The 22,689-nt window shown below is 45.5% G+C and overlaps 1 protein-coding gene across 7 annotated transcripts in view; it reads right to left on the minus strand.

The window, feature by feature from the left end:
• FAT3 (FAT atypical cadherin 3) overlaps positions 1–22,689 on the minus strand; it is a 475,518-nt gene that overhangs the window by 24,451 nt on the left and 428,378 nt on the right. For all 7 annotated transcript variants that reach the window (XM_083170147.1, XM_083170145.1, XM_083170150.1 and 4 more), the window contains 4 exons: positions 21,683–22,481; positions 10,646–10,780; positions 9,501–9,658; positions 749–1,217 (listed from right to left, as the gene is read on the minus strand). In XM_083170147.1, coding sequence (XP_083026273.1) covers positions 749–1,217; positions 9,501–9,658; positions 10,646–10,780; positions 21,683–22,481 — 1,561 coding nt within the window. The remainder of the gene's footprint in view (positions 1–748; positions 1,218–9,500; positions 9,659–10,645; positions 10,781–21,682; positions 22,482–22,689) is intronic.

Here is a 22,689-nt window from a genome sequence, read left to right on the forward strand (position 1 = left end):
CCGCTAAAATCGGGACTGTTGGGAGGTATGACTACACATCCCAGGATGCCTTGCATCAGTTTCAGCATGGCCACATAGCAAAACTAATGCAAAGCATCCTGGGATGTGTAGTTCATTAACATCTGGAGGGCTGGTGTTGCCCAGCCCTGGGCTAGTCGGTCGTACGCCTCTGGTGCTGTATGTGATACCCATACGTGCATGCAGGGGGGGGGGGTGGGGGGCGTAGACAAATGACTGCCTTGCCCCGGGTGATGAAAAACCTAATTTCAGTCCTGGTCTGAGTAACCCCCGCAGTTGCATCCAGACATGCTCCAATTTACTAGACCACTGGCTATCGCTGCCACTTACCCCGCCCCCAAACGGCCCCAGCATTTCAATCGGGCCGTGGCTTAGGGTGCGCTGCAAAAATCTGCAGCCCATTGCGTTTGCATATATCTCAGAACTGGGCCAATAGTCTCTTCCTAATTAATGACCTTATTCAGGTACATTTGCAGCAGCTATTCGTTCGCACGGGGGCGATGTTGTTAATTTTTTTAAAGGGAGATAGTCATGTAAAATTGAGCAAGGGCAAATGCCGCTGTAAGGGCTACCAACCAATCAGACGTGTGCTTTCAATTTCTTTAGAAAAACCCAACATAAAAATGTCAGAACCTGGTCCACCTAATAGAATACACTGTATGCAACAGTAATCTTCATTTTGAGCTTCAATGAAATAAAATGGGAATAAGATGTAGTGAGGTGTACTTACCACCAGATGGCACACTGACACAGCTCCCGCCGTTCTGGCACGGCTTCCCCTCACAAGCATCAGGATACAGCACGCAGCCCAGCTTTAATTCAGTCAAGCCGACCACTTCTGCAAAGCTGCTCCTCTTGTTCTGAAGTGGCAGTTCATTGTTATTCAAGATGACTGAATCCAGGCATCCCTGGAAGCCTCCCAAGACCTGCGTACTCCTTTTGTCAGTCAGGCTTCGGACATTTTCCACCTGCACCTGAGCTCCGAAATAAATAGAGCTATCAGTGCTGAGGGTCTGGAAATAAAGTGGCGCTTTGCGACGCTCCACGTAGCTGTCATCCAGCGACAAGCTTGTGAAATTCCGATTCAGCTCCAAAAAGACTGAGTGCCAGTTCCCATCATTAACCGTCCTGCCAGAAATTCCCAGGATTCCTGGGCCGCTGCCACAGTCCAATTGGAACCACAGCTTACCGTCCACAATCTGCAGGAGAAAAACAGGGAACAAAGAAACGCAAAAGGGTGAAAAGTGCATATTTATCCATAGGAAAAACAATCGGCGCCGTGTGAAACGTGTGTCACATAAGGGACGCTGGGGGAAATTAACTAAGATGGGAATTAGACTTTGCATGTAATGTTGCTATGGGCAACCAATCAGATCCGGTCTACTATCTTCTAGGGCAGTGATTTTCAACCTTTTTACCTTGCGGCACACTAAGTAGGGCCCTTATTCTGGTTGGTGCGGTCAGAGCCGCACACGGGGCTCCGACCGCACAAACCAAGGGCCGCCCACCGGACGGATCGCCACGGCCGTCCATACACGGACGGCTGGCGATCCGCACAAAAATGGTGGAGGCTACGCCTCCACCATGGTGGGAGCTGCCCCCTGCCTTCGATGGTCGACGACCATCGAAGGCAGGCCCGCACGCCGCGGCAGCTCCCGCAAGCTCAGACCACACGGACAATCGTCCGTGTGGGAGCTTGTAAGGGGGCTGAAAGCTGACATCCGGCGACGTCAGCTTTCCGCCCCCATGTCATGGTAATGAGGGCGTCATGCCCTCATTACCATGCATACGCCCCGCGTTTGCATGGGAACGCCCATGAAACGCGGGGCGTACACATAGGGAAATGAGGGGCTGAAGCCCCTCACGCCCCTATACGCCCCCTTTGCGGCGGACGAAATCCGTCTGCGGCGAAGGGGGCTGCACATGCGCAGAATGACCTCTGCGCATGTGCAGACAAAAAACATCGGCGGTACGGCCGCACGCGGGCCGTACCGTGCCGATCAAAATAAGGGCCTAAGATTTTAGAATTGCCAAGGCACACCATCAGGCCCCCACAGGACAAAACAAATTGGCCCCCACAGGAAAAAAAAAAAAAAAAACTATTGGCCCCCATATAAAAAAACAATCACACTGGTCCCCACAGGTAACAAAAATAAAATACATTGGCTCTTTACATGAAAAGAAGAGACCAGTAAATAACAGTTGAACTGGTGGTGGCTTTAAACTGGGTTGGGCATCTCTAGATCTGGGGGCACACCTGAGAACAGCTCAAGGCACACTAGTGTGACACGGGACAGTGGTGGAAAAACACTGTTGTAGAGGGTGTTAAATAAATAAGAAGATTGCAATTGGTTGCCCATAATAATGCAGCGCCATCATAATCATGCGCTTTTTCTGCATGGTCCGCAGTTCTGTCAGCACGCCGTCAGGGAACCTTTGTTTATAATGTGATGTCTGCCTCAGTGTTAGTGACATGCGGGCATGTAGCCCCCTGCCTCGCTCGCACGTGTACAGTTCCGGAGCGCCCCTAACAGGTGTACGTAGCCTCTGCGCCAAGCCATTCATCACCAGCAATCATGCTATGCAAAGGCCGTGAATAAATCTGCGCAATACATAAACACAAAGGCACCTGTCATAATATTTGCAAGAACGGTTGAAGGGTTTTCATTCCGCAGCTCCGGTGTTTGACAAGTTTGATATTAATAGGCCGAGGGTCCCCTGAGGAAGCAACGTGGCGGAATATTACTCTACTGGCGGTGCTAGAGTTATTAAAAGCCGTTGTGTGAAAGGGAGTACAGCACGGTTTATACTTCTAGTCTAGTGGGATCTATTTCCCTCATCGGAAAACAAGATGGCCGACGCTGTATTCTTTCCCAACGCAGCAGCAGCATAGTCCTTTCTGAATGGGGAACATTGTGCTATAAAACCAGAGATGTGGCATATATGTTTACAAAAATATGGTACCGTACAGTGCGCAAGTTATGCTTTTCTAAGTGCCATATTTTTGGGGTTTAGTTTCACTTGAACTTGCACTTGTCGGCAACGACACAAAATGGAGGCAGCTCTGTTTTGTTTTGCGGTACTAACATAAGAAAAGGCCTCTTAATTTACTACTAATTAGAGAAATTGGTGAGCCGTGAGACATTATACAGTATGTGCCAATGCTGGGGGTATCAGAAAGTTTTCAGTTTGGGGGGGGGGGGGGGGGGGGCGGTGAGATAACATTTGGCACCCCTAAGTCACTGAAGTTCATCCCCTGTTGCCTATTTGGAGTAACTCAGCAAACCACCAATCAGATGCAGGAGTTAAATAGTAGTAATGTAGGCAGTGGCGTGACTAGAATATGTTCTCCCCCCGGCAAAACAGTCTCTGGCGCCCCCACCCCCCCCGGGCAGTCCGGGACAGATACAGGGGGAGGCAGGTGGTACATGGGCAGCAAGGAGTCCAGGCAGCATGAATCGCCTGGGGGCCGTGGGTGCAGCGGCGGAGCGGGCAGTCCGCAGTGTCTGGGAAGCGCAGAGTGAGTGGACACTGCGGACAGCGGCGGCATAATTTGAAAATTCAAAAAAATAGGCACTCAGCCAATCAGCGTTTGGCCTATCTTTTGAATTTGTAGACATATGTCGATATAGACATCAAAAACACAAAAACCTTTTCCATGTCAACCAATTGATTCTGTCACGTGTAGACCTTTTGACTGTCTACCAATAGTGGTCGACTTCTGACTGTCAAACTATTTTCTGTGGACCCTATGACCCATACCCCTTTAGACAATGTCCAATGTCGGTATATCAGTAAATCACTGTAACCTAAATCAAAAGCCTCTTAATATCCCCACCCCCGTCTATCCGTGGACCCCAACAGACCGTTCCCAGTCCGCTTCTGGATATCATCTGCGCTTACACAAACATATAAAAATACTTTTGGGAGAACATCAGCCGTATACGGCCCATCTGCAAGTACATAGACTTATGCCTACCAGATATCTAGAAGGTTGTGCAGAAATAAAGATATATCACATTTCACGTGTGTATCTAATTAAAATGTTTCTTGTTTCCCAACCAAGTCGCAGCTGGGAGGACGTCCAAGCTGCAAGGTTTGCCAATACGCAATAGAAACACTGGAGTATTATTAGAGGAATGGCATCGCTGGTAACACATTACCCTGACTGCACGCCAGGAGGTCTCATCTCCCGCGCAGATCAGCAGCCTAGAACCTAATAAAGATACATAAGTAATAGGTAACACTGCGTCCAACGCTGAAGGTGATTTCGTAACAAATTAGGATTCCATCCTAAATCCTCTAATCTCATTATACTTCTTAACCTCCTTCATTTCACTGACAGATGTTGTGAAAAAGGACACGACCCTCTCCGTATGTTCTGTAATGATTTCCCAGGGTTAGCTGGACATGGCGTTCCAGTCATGGCGGGAGGGAGATAACGGAGAAGGAGGGGAGATGACTTTCAGGGTATGTGGGAAATGTAAATACTTATTGCAGCTTGGAGTTATATTGTTGTAGAGGAGAAGTTTTGGTTTCGGTCCTACAGCCATCGCTATTTATTAGCAACCACCAGCACGGGTTACAGTCCCAACTAGTCCAAAACGGCCCAAACACTCTCTGCGCATCTGCAAATGCCCCTTCAGACTTACCCCTTGTGTGGTTATAGCTGAAACCGCAATCAGGTTTAGTTTCAAAACCAAATCTACCCCCCCCCCCCCTTTCCCCGTATTTAAATTAGAATATGGAAGCATAGTAGCCTATAATTATTCACTAGTAAGAAACATAAACTTTTGTTATTGTGTTATAAGACTTTTAGACACTTAAGGACATTTGGGGGTAAATGTAAGAGGGTCTGAGAAGCCGGAGGTGCGAGAGTTTGTCTGAGAACAGTTCTGTTTTTTAAAGCGGCAATCATTTACAGGGCGGGTTTGCTTTGCTGATTGCCAATTTAAAAAAGCGACCATTCTAGCAAAAACTCCTGCACCTCCGGGACATCAGCCGACTTCCAATATTGGTCCCAAGGGGTGTGGATTAACGGATCAACGATGTTATTGTCGTTAGTCAATTGGTCAACACCGTCAAAAGATTGACATGGCAAACGACTCAAAATGGTTGACACTTTTTTGGGTCTAAATCTAATATATTGAATGTTATATGACTACCACCAGTACAAACGTATCGTTTTATGGGCACACTTTGCTCACCATGCTTCATGTAAGGCGGCACCCTCTGATCGCAACGGTTCAGGCAAAGTGGCTTGCTCTTCCCGCTGCAGGTTACTAATACCAATAGGTGTTCACGTGGATAGTACATCAAGAACGTATCGAGAAAGCCCTCAGGCCACACAGTACTGGGTACGGGTCATAGGGTGGACAGTAATAAAATCCACAGTCAATACGTTGACCACTATTGGTCGAGACATGAAAAAAGTCGACATACATTAGGTCGGCATGGTCAAAAGTCTGACACAAGCAATAGGTTGACATGAAAAAGATCGACATGAGAAAGGGTCGGCATGGTTTTATCCTTTTTTTCGGTGTCTATGTCGACACAGGTTGACATTGACACCATATAAGCGTAGAGTGTCACTTCGCTACGCTCGGAACACTAATATATTCTCCCTCTATGGTAAAGTAAAAAAAAAGTTATAAAAAAAGAAACCCTTGAAAAACTGTCTACCTTTTTCTTGTGTCGACCATTTAACCATGTCGACACAAGGCATGCCAACCCTGTTCATGTGTCAACGCATGTGCCATCGACCAATAGTGGTTGACCTAGTGACACCTTATTAGTGTCGACCTGCCGACGGCATTCCCACAGTACTTATGTATTTGTACCGATCCTGTAATGTTGTTATGGCATGTGCAGTAGAACGAGGAAGTCTCCTATCTTCCGTAAGAAGACACAAAGCACATTCCTCTATGTCCGTCCATTAACACCTGAATAGAGAGGGCTGAAGCCACTTACGCCTTTAGACCTCTTGAATATATAAGCGTGGGACTCAATAGAAGTGTCGCTCTCTTGGTCACTGTCATATTAGCTACTTGTGTGCCTTTTCCTCGCAGCATATAATGCAGCGTCACTTCTATCACTGCTTTCATCTGACTCTGGTGTAAAGAAACTCAAACACAGGAAAATACAGTTTCCAGGTCTAATTAATTGTAATGACCTAAACGCCCTGATCTGCCGACGCCGCTCCAATGCAAACCACCAATTTGCATACAAAGGCTTTTTAAAAGCCTTCAAAGAGTTTGCACAGGGAATGAGCGATACAGAGCGGGCCTGCGGTCCCCGGGGACGGGCTGCGCCAGGCGGCTTCTCGCCTTTTGTCTTATATTATGCATGAGAAGACATTACACTGGTCCGCTTCAGGTTTTTTTTTGTGAAGTACAGTAAAATGCAGGTTTCTAATGAGATTTAACATGGTCTGGTCACCCCAGCACAAAACTCCGCCGGTGCATTTATATACTACCAAATAGGGAGGGCTATAGGAATACCAATGTGTGTTTAAGTCAGAAAGAAACGAGTAATTATTATTTTTAGGCCGCTGCTCAATCTGTCTTCTGGTTTTCATTTGCATAATGCAGCCATTGGTACTAGAATGGAAATGCTAGATATTCAGGTTGACACGCAAGTCTGCGATTTTCGACAGTCAATACTCCCCCCCCCCCCCACCCCCACATCAGCGCGGAACTATTACGAGACAGCCCAGAGTTTTCATGGGAACGCCCATGAAATGCTCAGCGTTCCCATGGGCAAAACCCCCGGCCTGCAAACCCAGGCCCCCCCGCCCCCCACTGATGTGTGCGAGCGCCCGTAAATAATCTATTCGCCGTAGCCACTCGCACACAGCGGCTGCACTTTCGCATAACTGACTATTCGCATGCGCAGTGGCAAAACAATCTGAATAAGGGCCATAATACGGTAGGTGCACAACTGGAATTTGCACGTCAGGGATAAATTTACTAAACCTTTAAAAAAAAAAAAAAAAAGGTTATATTGCCGACAGCAACCAATCAGTTCTTTGATTGGTTGCTATGGCCAACATCACCTATAGTAGAATGGGTGTGCAAAATGTGGAGTGCTGTTGAGGAGGCGTGTCATGCTCCACCCAAAGGGCGTGTCTAGCTCCACCTATGGGCATGTCTAAACTGAAACGCTTGTTGCTAGATATTTCTAGAGTAGCAATATATTTTGGAAATGTTATAATTATTGGTACTAACATTGCTTTCTGCGATTCCAGATTACTCATTTACAGCTATTCACTGTGATATTCATTTGCTCACTCAGCAACAGCATATACCTACCAACTTTATGGCCAAATCGGGACTCACCCACCTAAATCAGGACAGCTGTGAGGTATGCAGCTGTGTTAGGTTGGCATACATGTTTCAGAGTAGAACCAACTACTGAATAGGGATCGCCATTGACCGTCAATACATTTCCATCATTGGTTGATGGCATTGTCATCAATGGTGGTAACCCAATGATTCCATGCCATTGAGGCGGAGAGGCAGCAATTATTTAGCTGTTGGTGGTTAGCCCCGCCCCCGATGCCCTGCTAATTCCCATTTATTTTCCTGATTGGCTCACTGCCTGTTAGGGATGAGGGCGATTAGGGTCACGAATTAGCAGGAAGGGTTATGGTCAGGCATCGGGGGGGCGGGGTTAGGCTGCTATAAGGGGGTGGGGTAAGAGTGAGGGGGGCAGAGAGAGAGGGTTAGGGGGCCTACTGAGCCTGTCGGGATTCTCAGAATCATATGTACTGTATCCCACCTGCTGGTTCTCATAGTAAGACTGTCCAATGAGGGGTTCAAACCAACCTGATGGACAGTTTCATGCCAGGGAAGCACCAATGACCCACTGACGGACATTGACCCACTAATGACCATTCCCGCTTCTCAACATCATAACACTCGGAGCTATAACGAGGGCGCTCGCTGAGCGGGAAGGTCATACGTCTGGTTGTTGATAAACTGTTTAATCAGACAATCATAATTGATAGTGACGCGCTGCTCTAACCTCTCGGAGACATAATTCACAATGTCATTTATCGGCTGTATACCAGGAAGGTGAAATATATTCACTGGGATAACGAAGCAGGAAGTGATGGGACGAAGATGAAAATCTGTTCATCATCACGTCTAGAATTAGTGCGAGCAATTATACCGTCATAATTTATGAGGCTTATTATTTTAAGGATTACCAGGAAGATTCTGTATCCATTGCTACCAGGATAAAGGTGTGCGTCGTGCATGATAATTAGGCTGCGCTGAGTTTTTTCGGCTTTTGTCTAATTGAAATACTGTCCCAGCGATGATGTGTGGGTCTAGCGCGGCACTCTGATGTTCACCGTGGCTGCGGCGAGCTACCCAGCCTGTAATTTATTTAAAAAATAAACACATCTGCCAGCACATACATAGCTGCAGTCTATAGAGTAACTGGAGTAAGTGGATTATGCAAATGACAGGTCTTTATGTAAATGAAATGGAATAAGTATTTGGTTTATTTTCTCTTCCGTGTACTTTAAACACTGATTTTTACTTGAAACCGTTTTACAACAAAAATAAATCAAAACATTTGTTTATTTTAAAGCTGTGAGTTTAACGAGTCCGATCCACATGCTTTAGTCATTAATATGATTAACATAGGGGCTGGAGGATATTGGGTGTCATTGCTATAATGCCGGAGGCCTCTCCTGCGCCCAGATCACACAACTTACTAACTCTGATTAAAGGGATCAATTAAAAAGGGAGGAAAGGGGGTAAGCGCATGTTCAAATCCCCCTCTGAGGGAGACACGTATCCCAGATGCCCTCATTCCTGGCATTCTCATTCTCTAACCATTACTACAGCACTGAGGCCATGGGTTTGATTCCCACCTTGACCCTAACTGTGCGGAGTTTGTATATTCTCCCCGTGCTTGCGTGGGTTTCCTCCGAGTACTCCGGTTTCCTCCCACAATCACAAAATATACTGGTAGGTTATTTGTCTCTTAACAAAATTAACCCTACAATGTCTGTATGTGCGTGTACATGTGGTTGGGAATATATAATGAAAGCTACACGGGGCAGGGACTGATGGGAATGTTCAAATATTCTCTGTAAAGCGCTGCGGAATATGTGTGCGCTATATAAGATACTGTTAATAAATAAAATAATAATACTAAGGTAACTGACAAGAAGGGCTGACAATGGTTTGGGGTTGGGGTTTAATAAGCATGAAAATTGGGGCTAACTCTTTAGTGAGCGTAACCAATCTTTGTTTGGCATTGCTAGAACAGAAGCAGTTTAAATGCAGCGCTGTTTAAATCAAATGAATATAATTATCAAAGAAAATATAATTTATTAACGTGTGTGTGTGTTTAATGTTTGCTTGAATTTACTTATTTATTTTCAATAAGCCGAGCACTGGAGCTAAGTTACCCCAAGTAATTCCTGTACTAGCGTTACGTGGGGCAACTCAACACGTGTTTCTTACCTTCAGAATCATGCAGGGATTTGATCTGGTGTACATGATGATGGCGTTGTTCTGCAGCGTCCGCATCCGCAAGCCCAGGCGGAACTCGTCTCTCTTGCTATTCTCGGAGACCCGGTATTTTATGTAACTGTTCCCGGCGAAACTGAGGGATGTGTGCCCTGAAATAAATTATATTTACACATAGACCATCGCTGTATAGATATATAAAAGTATACAGATACTGTATATACAAGTGTCGCAGGTCAGATTAACCCTTTGAGTGCCAAGTAAATTTATCAAAATAGGTGTAAAACATTGCCAAGCAAACATATGTATTCATCATTATGACCTGTGATGTTTATACTCTATAGGGAATATCTTTTTTTTTTTTTTTACAAAACACTTTTTATTTGAATTTATATAACAAATGTGAGCGACGCTGGCTGAACCAGCCACAGAACCTGTGAAATATATATGCCCACCTGTTTAAAGGGATCGTATGGTAAACCTATGTATATAGGCACTATACATACTTACTATATACTGTATATATATATATATATATATATATTTATTGTACATAGATATCATAGCCTTCATTGTGACTATAGCTGTATCAAACCTCGGAAAGAAATAAAACAAAGAGATAAATTACCAGCCAATCAGCTTCTGTCATTTTACAGAATGAGGGGCAGATTTAAGAAGCAGTGATAAGGGAGGAGAAGTGAACCAAAGGAGAAGTGTCCCATGGCAACCAATCAGCACTGACGTAACATCTATAATTTGAATAATATAAAATGATACAGAGCAGCTGATTGGTTGCCATGGGTCACTTCTCCTCTGGCTCACTTTTCCTTTATCAATGCTTAATAAATCTACCTGTGTATGAAAAATGGCAGTTAGAAGCGGTTGGTAGCTTATCTCTCTACAAGCTTTGATACACCTCCCCTATGTTTCCCCGATCGTGTGTGTATTGTACCAGGTTTCCGCTCAGTATATTTATGCGGTTACCCTTGTATTCTACCAGGCTACGTCGTCTTTTTTTATTACTCTTGACTTTTTATTACCGTTGGGGTTTGGAGAACAGACAAGTGTAGTCTTAAGTATTGAAGAATGTTTAAAGCTTCTGGCTGTCAGGATAATATTGCAATGCATAATGGATTTACCTGAACACTCGCCCAGCTTGCCCGGTGGGCACTGGCACATATAGGGTCTGCGGCTGACTTCATACCCCACGCACTGCATATCCTCAGGGCATGGCTTGTTCAAGCACGGATCGGCAGACCCGGGACAGACGCCACCTGCAACAGCCAAGCAAAAACTGGAGTCAGTGTGTGTCACTAACATAGAACACCAATATCTACGTGTTATGAAAGGGCAACACCATATGAGTGAACCAGAATAAGGGCCATGATGTGATTCGCGCTGTCACACCCCTTGCACTGGCCTCTTAATTGATAATTAATAATGACAGCTGGGCCTGATTCTGAATCAGCACGCAGCACTGAATTTATGAGGCAAATTCCTTCTCAGATGGACAAAACCATGTGCACTGCAGGGGGGCAGATGTAACATGTGCAGAGAGAATTAGATTTGGGTGAGTCATTTTGTTTCTGTGCAGGGAAAATACTGGCTGCTTTATTTTTACACTGCAATATAGATCTCACTTTGAAGAAAAACCCAAATCTAACTCTCTCTGCACATGTTACATCTACCCCACCTGTAGTGCATATGGTTTTGTCCAGTTGAGAAGGAATTTGCCTCTAAGAGTGAACTAGAATAAGGCCCTATGTCCGAACTTGCATGGTGCTGCGATCACGGCACTGTGACCGACATTGTATGTTGGGATCCAACATCACGACCGTCTGCTGCGATGCTTCCTGTAGACAGCGGCTGAACAAGCCTCAGCTCGCGTAGCTGACCACCGGAAGCAGATTAGGCCAGGAAGTCTGTGTGGCGACATGTCCCTGTTTGCAGGAACACAGCCTTCCCTTTGCCCCCTCTCCACCCCATCAACACTGCTGCCTGTCATTGGGCAGCGAAAGAGAGGAACCAGGGGAGACATCGTTTTTCGTGGGCACACGCAGGAATTGCTGAGCATCTTCATGCGCCATCCCCCTGTCCGCCCAGTTGTTCGCGAACGCCTCAGCGACTAATCGTGCATGCACAGTCCCCAAAACGGAACGGGGCTGAATTCGGGGATATATGAATGAAGCTGAATCACCCCCAAAATGCAAAGCCCATAACTGGATCCCTTGGTGCAGCACAATTCTATCAATATTAATACAAAGGGGTTTATTCTGATTGATTTGTTAAGATGCATTTTGGCGTGGACCTTATTCTGGTCTGTTTGCATCTGCCCCGTGCGAACGAACCAGAATAAGGTCCAATCCTAAAATGATATAATGAACCTATTTTAGTCTGTGCCTTCCCTGCTGCTCCACGCCAAGTCGATCTCCCAGCCTGAGGTGAAATATATAATCTGTACTCAGGCGTGTTAAATGAATAACGTACAGTAGATCATGGACCTAAATGAATGGCATCTGGCAGACATATTTACTAGTTACTGTGTAATCAATTATGGCAGCTGATATAAAGCTCTGTTTGCGTTGACATGGAAATGCAGGGCTCACGCCTCCCGGCCGGCCTCACGTTACAGTGCAAAATATAGATTTGCTTTGAAAAATGGGTAAATTACTGTTTTCAGGCATGACACGGTTCAGTTACTAATCCAGCGGAGGCCTCGAGTGAGTTCTCTAAAGAGTGACAGGCTGATATTTAATACGCTACCACCTTCTCCAGTCATTTTGCTGTGAGGTATAACCTTACTGGTGAAATTGGACAGTGGATCCGGTATTTCCCTGTCTTCTGCCCAAGCAAAGGCTTCAATGATTCTGCTCATAGTTTGCACTCAATGGGGTTTATTCAGGTTAATTCGCAAGGCTGAGAATTCGCAGCCTTGCGAGTCCACCAAACCCCGCCCGGTGAACATTCGCCCCCCCGCCGCCCCCTCAAAGTGCGGCTTCGCCCGAACAGCTGCGAATGGATGTTTTGCATAAACATCCATTCGCATGGTTCGGGTAACCGCCCACATCTATCGATGGTCACCGACCATCGAATGATGTTTAGCGTGCACGTATATATAAGTGACTTTTCAGTTACTTAAATTTGCGTGCACGCTGGCGTGGATATAGGCGGGCAGCTGACATCCGGTGATGTCAGCTACCCACCCCCCACACCCGCGTCACTGCCTCATTACCATGAGAATGCCCGAGGTTCTCATGGGAACGCCCATGGAACACAGGGCGTTCCCATATGGTAATGGGGCAGCCCGGCGCCCTCCGCCCATCTCCGCCCCCCCCCCCCACGCCGGCATGGGTGTGTGCACCCGATGACCCGAAAGGTCGCCGTGGGTGCACGCACCATACACCTGCACATGCGCAGATACCCGCCTGCGCATGCGCAGACGCGCAAAATCGGTACTGCGTGCGAATGCAGTACCGAATGCATCAGAATCAGGCCCAATATGGAGAGTTGGTAATATGTGTGTAAAAGCCTGAGAGCTTCTGCTCCCCCCCAGCTGGTGCCCAGAGACTACAGCCCAGGTAATTAACCAGTGCGTTAGTGATTTAGTTGATGATACAGCCGTACTCACTGTTATACCCACTGTCATACAGCAGGATACTGGAGCAGGGGTTATATGGCAAGTAAATATGGATGCCACTGCTGCGTGGAAGACTACTGTCTCCCATTATGGCATTCTCACACAATCAAGATGGCTCTACACATGCTTAGTAGCAGCCAAGGAGGCCATCTTGGTACAGGAAATGAAGCTTCCCTGGAGGGGTAACAAAAGGAGGCTGTGTTTTAGTGCACTTCACTTTCAACAAAAAAAGTGAAATGGTTTCCATGGTAACATATTACATTTTCAGAATACGCGTTATACCAGGCTTGAAACTTTGTTTTTCTCATTTGTTAGGTCGATGCACATCCTGAACGACATCAACCTCTGACCCTGGACACCCCACCCCCCCTCGTTTTTATACAGCACTGTGAGGAAATTATCATGCGTTTATAACAGGACTGAGACAAAACACTGGTTCAGCGGGTACAAGGGAAGTAGCGCAATATACTGGGGTTGCATTGTGAGCTGCTGCCTGACCGGTGATCAGTGGGGTGGCAATGTCTTTCCCCAATTTTATTTATAGAAAAGTGTATTAAAGTGATACAATGGAGAGCGTTAAACAGCCAGCCAATCAGCTCCTAACTGTCATGTTACAGGTTGGATTTGAAAAATGACAGGTAGGAGCTGATTGGCACTTGGTTTATCACTCTCCATTTTATCACTTTTTGAAGCTTGATACATCTGGCCCTTAAGCCTCTAAAGTGAATGCTCATAGCAACCAATCAGATTCTGGGCCAGATTCTCTAAGCTTCAAAAGTGATAAAATGGAGAGTGATAAACAACCAGCCAATCAGCTCCTGCCTGACATTTTACAAACACAGTCTGTGAAATGTCAGGTAGGAGCTGATTGGCTGGCTGTTGATCACTCTCCATTTTATCACCTATGAAGCTTAGAGAATCTGGCCCTCTGTCTATAATTTTCCAAAATATTCAAAAAAGGATTGGTTGCTATGGGCAAAATAACCTCTTTTCGTTTTTAGAAACTTTAGTAAATGTACCCCTATGGGATTTCCGGATAAAGGTGTCTCTATAATTTGCCGCACCAAACCTAAAATATACTAAATGATATTTAAAAATGACCATCCTTCCCTGGCATTCCTAAGCTCATTATACTATTGGCGGTATTTAATCTGTGCCGTTATTTCCACCGGTGGGAATAGCGCAACCCGCCTATTCAATGCTGCCATATCCGACAGCATCGAAGGCTTTCAGATTCGTCTTTCTTTAAAGTCAAATCTGAATTGTCGGAAATGGATGCTAACTTTCGAATTCCCATCCGATTCTGTCAATTTAACGGCTTTCCCGACAAAACGTGGTCATTCCGACACCCGACAGTCAGAACATTGAATCCGACTGTCGTGTTTCCGTCGGAACGGGTCGAAAATGGCTGTGAATCTGACTGTCGGGAAACTTCCCGACAGTCTGATTCGGGATTGAATACTGTATATTGTCTATATTGTCTAGCAGTGCTTCTCACAGTGACACCAGAAGGGTAGCCGTGTCTGTCTGTATAAGAGGAATACAAATTCAGCATAATTTTGTTTGCTGGTTTTCAGAACTATGGTGATTGGTTTCCGGATACGACCTCCCATATCTGTACATATATTTATTAATTACTATTACTAGCATTTTTTATATAAAGAAACTTTACTTAAGGCCTAGTAGCCATATACTGCGGCGTTGGGTAATAATAACAGGAGGATATATAAAATGACATTATAAACTTGTTTTTGCAGCACTATTATGAGCGTTCGCCTCCGAAGCGTCAGCTCCTGGGAACTGTTTAGGCTCAATCTCCCAAAAGATATTCCGAAAATGTCAACATATGTTTATTCATGTAGCTGTTCATTCATTCGCGCAGTACATCTGATACTATTAATGCTGGAGGATTGAATATCAAAACATGGTAATAATACAGCTACAACAATCTGACTGCGCTGTATCTAAACATGTCCCAGCCGGGGCGGAAGTGTTTATAAACTAACAAAACATATTCTAGACTGAGCAGTAAATGTGACTGGTCGGTGGCAATGGGCTTTAGGTAACACAGTATCCAGTCAATTGATCTACAATGTCTAGATTGGCCATGTTATTGTCGATCACGCCTAATGTGCATACACACTGTACAATTTTTGTTGACCAGTTTTGTTCATTTTGGCCCTTCTGAACTATATTGGTCAAAATATCTTTCAGTGTGTATGCGACGAACGACGAATGATGATGCGCATACCCAACAGTTGTTCATCAAGGATGCTCGTCAACTGTGCATGCAGATCAATTTAGATATCTTAAAAAAAGCCAAAAAACTGTAGCTAGATCTTTCGTCTTTCGTCAACATCTTTCGTCCAGGACACTGGGTTCAAGGAAAATTGGTCATCACCAAAAGATGTTTTGACCAATATCATTAAGAAGGGCCAAAATGAACAAAATTGGTCAAAAAAAATTGCCACCAATTTTGACCCTTCTGAAAGATGTTGACGAAAGACGAACGATCTAGCTACTGGCGGGTATATATATCATCATTCGTCGCATACACACTGAAAGATATTTTAACCAACATCGTTCAGAAGGGCTAAAAGGAACGAAATTGGTCAAAAAAATTGGTCTAAAATATTGTAGTGTTTATGCACCTTTAGTATAAACATCTAGTTAGACACCTAAAGACAGTCAACCACGTTAGAGTAATGGTCACGTGGTCGACATTTTTTCACGTCCCATGCCTGGATTTGTCTCCCCATCCTGGCCACTTCACTAGATAGAGGATAGAGGGATGCGGGGAACTGCCGTAAAACTCGGGAACCAACCGTACCATCCGGGAGAGAAGGCAGTTATGGGATAACAACGTGGGCTCACAAAGGAAAACCATTATCCAACAAAGGAGGAGCCATTATCTACCAATCAGATCCTAGCTACCATTTTTACTAGATAAATGATAGCTAGGATGTGGTTGCTATGGGAAACACTCCAATTGATCCCTTAGGACAGTGATTCCCAACCTCAGTCCTCAAGGCTTGATCACAGATGGTTCAATCAAAATAACTAAAGTACTATTTAAGCACGGCTATCCTTACAACCTGGACTGTTATTAGTGTGCATTGAGGAATGTGGTTGGGAACCGCTGCCTTAGAAGTACTCACATGCGATACCTCGGCTACTTCATGGCGACTGGTCTACTCTACATATGATACATCGTATATATGCTCCCTTTGCATACAATGTATCGTATGCAATGCCATTGACTGCCACAGGATTCGACAAATCCTTGTGGAAGCAACAGCGATCTCCGGATCCGATGTGCACGGGGCCACACATCAGAGCTCATCCAGAGGTCAAACACACTTTAAACACGATTTATCAATCCGATGGGTCGAAATTTGTGAAAAGGGCCGTATCATATAATTGCATGTCCATATATTCATCGTGGGCGTATTTCGGCACACAGCTTTGTACTCTTCTTCAGCACCACAGCCACAGTAGTATCCATTGGTGCAATGCTCAGATATGCAAAGTGGGTGTCGCAGGGAGAACACAAGGGGAACACTTACACTGGTGTTTGCAAACTTCCTGCACTCGGGAATCCATGAGTAACCGCGAGGTGCATGAGTTGCGTGCACCTCTCATACAGGCCCTTCATCTCCAAGAGGTCCTGCGGAACGCAGACGCGCGCATTACATAAGGTTCTACCTCTATATCAAATAAACAAATGGACACTGAAACGGAACCTTCATTTGGCAGCGATACCCAGACGTTGCTCTCTCTGATTATTACATTTACATAACGTAGCGCTCAGGCGAGACACATTGTTACTGTCAATAAATAAAAACCACATGCATATAATTAAGTCAATTTAAATCTATAGAAAACATTTCGTGGCAAAGCCACAAAGCTGTATAATTAGCTTTGTATTGTCCAGATACACATAATGAAGGCAGCCATACTGTACTCTAGTCCTGTTTCAGAGATGTACACAATGCCGACGGCACACGCATCACGGTTACTCTGCACGTACACCATGGTACCTCCGCAATGCCGCTCATAGTCAGGAGAGTGGTGGGAAATATGCAGTGCAGGTATGTCGCAGGGGGGGGGGGGGGGGGCGTGTCTGTCTGTAATCCTGCCCGCAGAAATCATAGTGCCCAGTGGCTCAGACCTCGCTGCCAGTCTCTGTGACCATAGAGTTATCGGAGGATCGGAGACCGCCGGGATTGTACACAGTTGCTTAAATCTGGCGGCTACAGCATTAGAATATATTTGTATATTATTACAGCTGCGAATGCATTAGTGTATATCTGAGTCCCTATATTCTCCAGGCGCTTCCATGGTTACTTCAGGAAATGTGGAGGTCAAAACGCAACCCTTTGAGACTTATTCACAATTGCACATAATCCCATATAATGTGGACGATTTAGACGGAGTATTTCGCACTATTAACTAAGCGAGTGGGTGTCACTGGGTGGGATCGGGAACTTGCTGAACGTATTCTGTATGATTATACGGCTACCTGACAAGAAGAGACATTCTGGGCAAGTTCTATTAGGCACAGAAGCGGATACGCATTAACTACCAGAAAGCAGAATCTGCTCACAGCGTGTGGAGGAGCGAGCTCAATCTGACGGAAGTTAGAGGGCAGCGCTTGAGTGACGGGAGCGTGGTCGAAGGTCACATGGTCGACGTGAGTTTTTTGAGTTTTTATTGCTGCTGAATGTCTCAGGGGTCCCCGTGGACACTGTATACGTGTCCACATAGCTCACTGCGCTCGGCACACAATTATAATCTCACTCTATGTCCACTTGGATAGTAAATTATGAACCAAGTTAACCTATGACATTCGGCACCAAAAATTAAAAAAGAAACTCATGTAGGCCATGTGACCATCAACCACACTCCCATCGCTCTAACGCTGGTCGTTAATGTTAATCTAGATGTGGTGGACTATCTTTAGGTGTCTAACTAGATGGGTGCGACTAAGTGTGGTCAACCATCTAGACATCGTAGATCCGTTGACCGGATACCGTCAACCACTGCATTATTGGCATGATATTGATTGAGGAGGGACACCCAACACCGTTCCACCAATCACATAATTTGACAGATGCGGTGTTTGCGTCACTAGTTGCGATAGAGATCGGAGGCTCATCCTCAAGCACAGCCCCCAAGTCCTCGCTATTGCTAGCAGGAGGCATCTATCTTTTACAGACTTCACCAGTGTATGTACAGTGAGCGCGGTGCACACAGCAACATGTTCTCAGTGAAGAGATCATGGTTACATTCCTTATAGTCAGCACATGTGCGGCATGTGGTACTGATTGATTCAAGATGTTCTAGATTACATTTAATTTAGATGTTCATGTGTCTTCACTGAAGCCGATTAATAACTGTAGGGCAGGCGGCTCACAGAAGGGTCTCACTTCATGGCGGAGTGGCAATACTTTACAAGAACGACTGATAAAAAACTTTGGGTGTCTCCTTGCTCTACTCTCACATCTGCTTTTCACTTTATTTTCCCGAGTGTATCGGTGGAGAGCAGATGGCTTCTGTAGCCCCTCAGCTGTTTTTGAACGGCAACACATAGGATGCTCTGCCGCACGGCGGTGATTGCGGCTCAGGATCCCAGCTTGCCCAGATAACAGGAATTAGACTCTGCCGGCTATTTTCATCCATATAAACTGAAGAAATTTCCTAGATTCTCTCACTGAGAATGAGGAGGGAGACGGGCAGGGTTAGGGGTGCGGGGAGGCGGCGGAGACCCCGTCGGAATGGGGCGCACGAAGTCTTGTGCGCGCACCCCCCCTCTGGCTGCTGGCGATTCTATTGCCAGCTCTTGGCTGAATGACGGGGGCTCATCTGTAAGCTCAAGAAAATCCTGCAGGCTCCGGGTAAAAAAAAAATATATATATATGTATATATATTTTTTTTATTTTGAAGGACGCTCATCAAATTAAAAAAAATAATCTTTAAATCCCTTTTTTTAAATAAAAAAATATCAATACAAATGCATATTTAAATTTAAATAAAAATTGATCTTAAACATGAATGCCAACCTTACTAGTGAACGAAAAATGCAACCACTAAACTTGAACTGGGAGTATTGATTGCAAGCAGTTGATTGACGATTGTACTATTGCCGTGACTATGTCATATCGCAAAACAGACTATAAAAAAGTATTACAACGGTATTTAAGTCTTGTCCGACTCGAGGAATGGCGATCTGGACGTATGTTTTAAGAAGTTTCTACCTATCAGTGGGAATTCTGACCACAAACAGGAAATGAAGGAGGGGATGCTTTTGCCTCTCTAAAAAAAATATTAATGTCTCGCTCACAACATTATTATCCCGCTAATGACCTTGTTAAGGTCAGTTAAAACAACACAAACGTCAAACAAAGGAAAGGAAAAAAAAAGCCATCAAATAAATGCATGCTGGAATTTTAAGCAATTAAAGAATGTCATAATACTATGACAGAAATTTAAAAATCTTCCGTGTTTCAACACACAACTCTTTGGAACGCTGAGAAAGGATCCGAAGAGAAAGAAGGTTTCAGTCTTTCAATTTGTGTCCACAAGAAAATCATTGTTTCTGTAACCGCTATAAATACTAGGTTGGCACCACCGGGATCCATTCAGCGATGGAAGCTAATGCATTCTTTAATTTGTTTTCAATAGCGAACCTATGTTTAGCATCTCATTCGTACAAGAGGAGACCGTCCTTATTCCCTGCATCAGCGAATTTGATGAATGACTAAACAATAGCCCCAGCTGTATCCCTACTTATATTGCTCTTGGTTAGACCTGCTGCTTTCTAGTAATGTATAATTATGCTGAGGCAGCTACCGCCGTTTTACTGTGATTTTCTAAAAATACTAAAACCCTGCAATCATCCCTTGCAAGGAAGGGGACAGAGGCACCAAAATTATACTCATTTCTTATTTTCCAGTGTTTCTTAGGAGGTTTACATTACTGTAGGTCAGTAATTATACCAGGGAGAAAGACAGATTCCATGTTAATGCTGAGGTTTCTTGGAGTATGACAACAGCTAAAGGCAAAGTAAACATGGATCTACACTGGAGGGACAGCAGATGGCGCTGAGTCTTAAGCTGCCACTGTGTAGTTGCCCTTTGATTGGATAGTATACTTTCTTGCACAATCCCACCAGCTAATACACCATTTTGGGTTATTATTTATTTACATGTCCTGGTCACTGTAAGCTTTAACCAGGATTGCCTACTTTTAAAGTCTCCTCTCCAGGAGAAGCCTGGAGAGGAGACTGTCAGCAGCACTTTGGGGGGCAGAGCCTGACACAGACATCATCAAGCCCCGCCCCCAATACTGCAAATCCCAAAATGTGTGGGTCCTTGAGGAGGGAGCGGCGGCTAAATGATGCATTTTGCATCTTTAGCCCCATACCCTCCCCCGTAAAGCCGCTAATAGCGTGACATTATCAATGCCGCGGGGGAGATGGGGGGCGGTATCCAAGAGGGTTGCCCACCTTTCCAGGGGCCCAGGAGGGGGGCCCGGTTTTTGGGAGCCTCCCGGCCATTTCGGGAGGGTAGGCAACCCTGACTTTAACACAAAACCTGACCTGCGTGTTGATACTTGACCATGTACCATATCATTCATGGGCACGATCCGCAGTAGCAGTGCCTAGACTCGTTTGTGGGTAACTTTGGGGAAATTAGTTTTTACCATTTTTTTTAGCCGACATGTGCCGACAGGCGGTATTTCATGCCCTACCATCCACTACGGCGTGGTGGCACAATAAAATAGTGTTCTGATCGCAGCGAGGCACCGAGCCCGAAGCATGGAAGGCGCAGCAAGCCATGCGATTGTCCCACTTTGACGGTGTCCATGTTGACTATTTCGACATTCAGGACTAAAAACCATGAAAAACTCATTACCTTTTGACTGCCGACCTTAGCCATATTGACCTATTTCATGTGTCCACAAAAGTTGACCTTCAGTGGTCCACCCAATGCATGTTGCACTAATATGTGTATCTCTATAGTAGGGATGGGGTGGTGGGTGTATACTAATTACCCAGGCTCGATCTTGATGGAAGGGCCTGGCCTGGACCCGGGTCTGCTGCTACGGAGAACATTGTACAGCGGTGGGGGGCATGTGCGCACAACACAGTCTTTCCCCATACAGTATGTGCCGGCTGCTGTGGGTGGGGCTATGTTATATGCAGGAGGCAGGACACCCACAACAGCCGGGAATGACTTCCTAGTGAGTACACACTCTCACCGCACTGTACACACAATATATCATCTAGTACATGTACTACTGTTCATTTTAGCACCCTGCATCTTTCAAAACCTGTGCAGTACCTCTACACTCTCTGCTGAGGTGTTTCTAGCACAGTGTAGTCTGTATTTCAGCACTGATATGCAGACCAGAGCTGTGCTAGGTGCACCACAGCAGATAGCGACACCCCAGGCAGGGAAGAGGAACTGCATGGGTTTTGAAAGATGCAGGGTTCTAGAAGGAACCCGACACACCCGGCATGACACAAGTTACTCACCACTGCATATGCAGCGCACGTTTCTGTAGAACCGCGGGCACACAAAGCTGATACGCGCTGTGCTGTAGGTCATTAGCGAGTGGGAATCTATGGACAGCGTCTGCTCGCAATGTTGCTCCCGACAGTCCAGCCCGGAACAATTCTTTTCCAAGATTGTGGATATCCGAATCACGTTTTCCAAATGTCTCCTTGCATTTGCCATCTTCTGGATCAGATAGGCCGGCTTATAGAATCCCCCGCCTTGCATCTGCACCGCAAACAGCATGTCTAGTTGGTTTGTGCCTGCCACGGGCTGGATGCTGATGATATACAGGCTGTCTTCCTTCTGCGTGAGAACCGCGTTACGGAGGGTGCGGCGGAACCCGTGCAAATGGAGCCCAACAAAGTCTTCGGGAGAGATGTTCTCGAAACGTATGGTGACGGCATTGTGCAACATGTCCTGTATCAACTGCTCCACGTGGACGGTCACATCCACCGACACCTGATAGCGCCCATCGCTCACGGATATATTCAGCGTGTATTTGCCCCCATCAAGGCCACCAAGGGCGATAACCTTCCCATCGTTGTTGTTAACTTTGAACAAGCTCTTCTGCTCCGACCTCAGACTGTAGGAGAGGACATCGTACACGTCCTGATCGGTGGCGTGGATCTTGCCGATGACTCCGCCAGGAAAGTCATCTTCCATGGTGACAATGTATATCTCTAGAGGGATGGCCGATGGCTTGTGGACGCTCTCTTCAATGACTCTTACCTGCACGTAAGTCTGCGAGGATAGCGGTGGTTTCCCTGAGTCTTTCGCCTGTTTTAATCAAGATATAACAATAACTATCAATAGACGTCCACCGCCCAGGAGCAGAGAACAAGTTATCCTGTTTGTCAATATTCATGTACATATAATAATAAGGAAATGTCGTCATTATATCGACATTCAGAATGTCATCATGGACATTCATTTCCACTGGGAGCAAGTTGACTTTCACAATCAATACATGGACATAATATTGACA

The sequence above is a fragment of the Crinia signifera genome, chromosome 2, assembly GCF_055691185.1.
Source record: "Crinia signifera chromosome 2, ASM5569118v1, whole genome shotgun sequence".
In the NCBI taxonomy this organism is placed as follows: domain Eukaryota; kingdom Metazoa; phylum Chordata; class Amphibia; order Anura; family Myobatrachidae; genus Crinia; species Crinia signifera.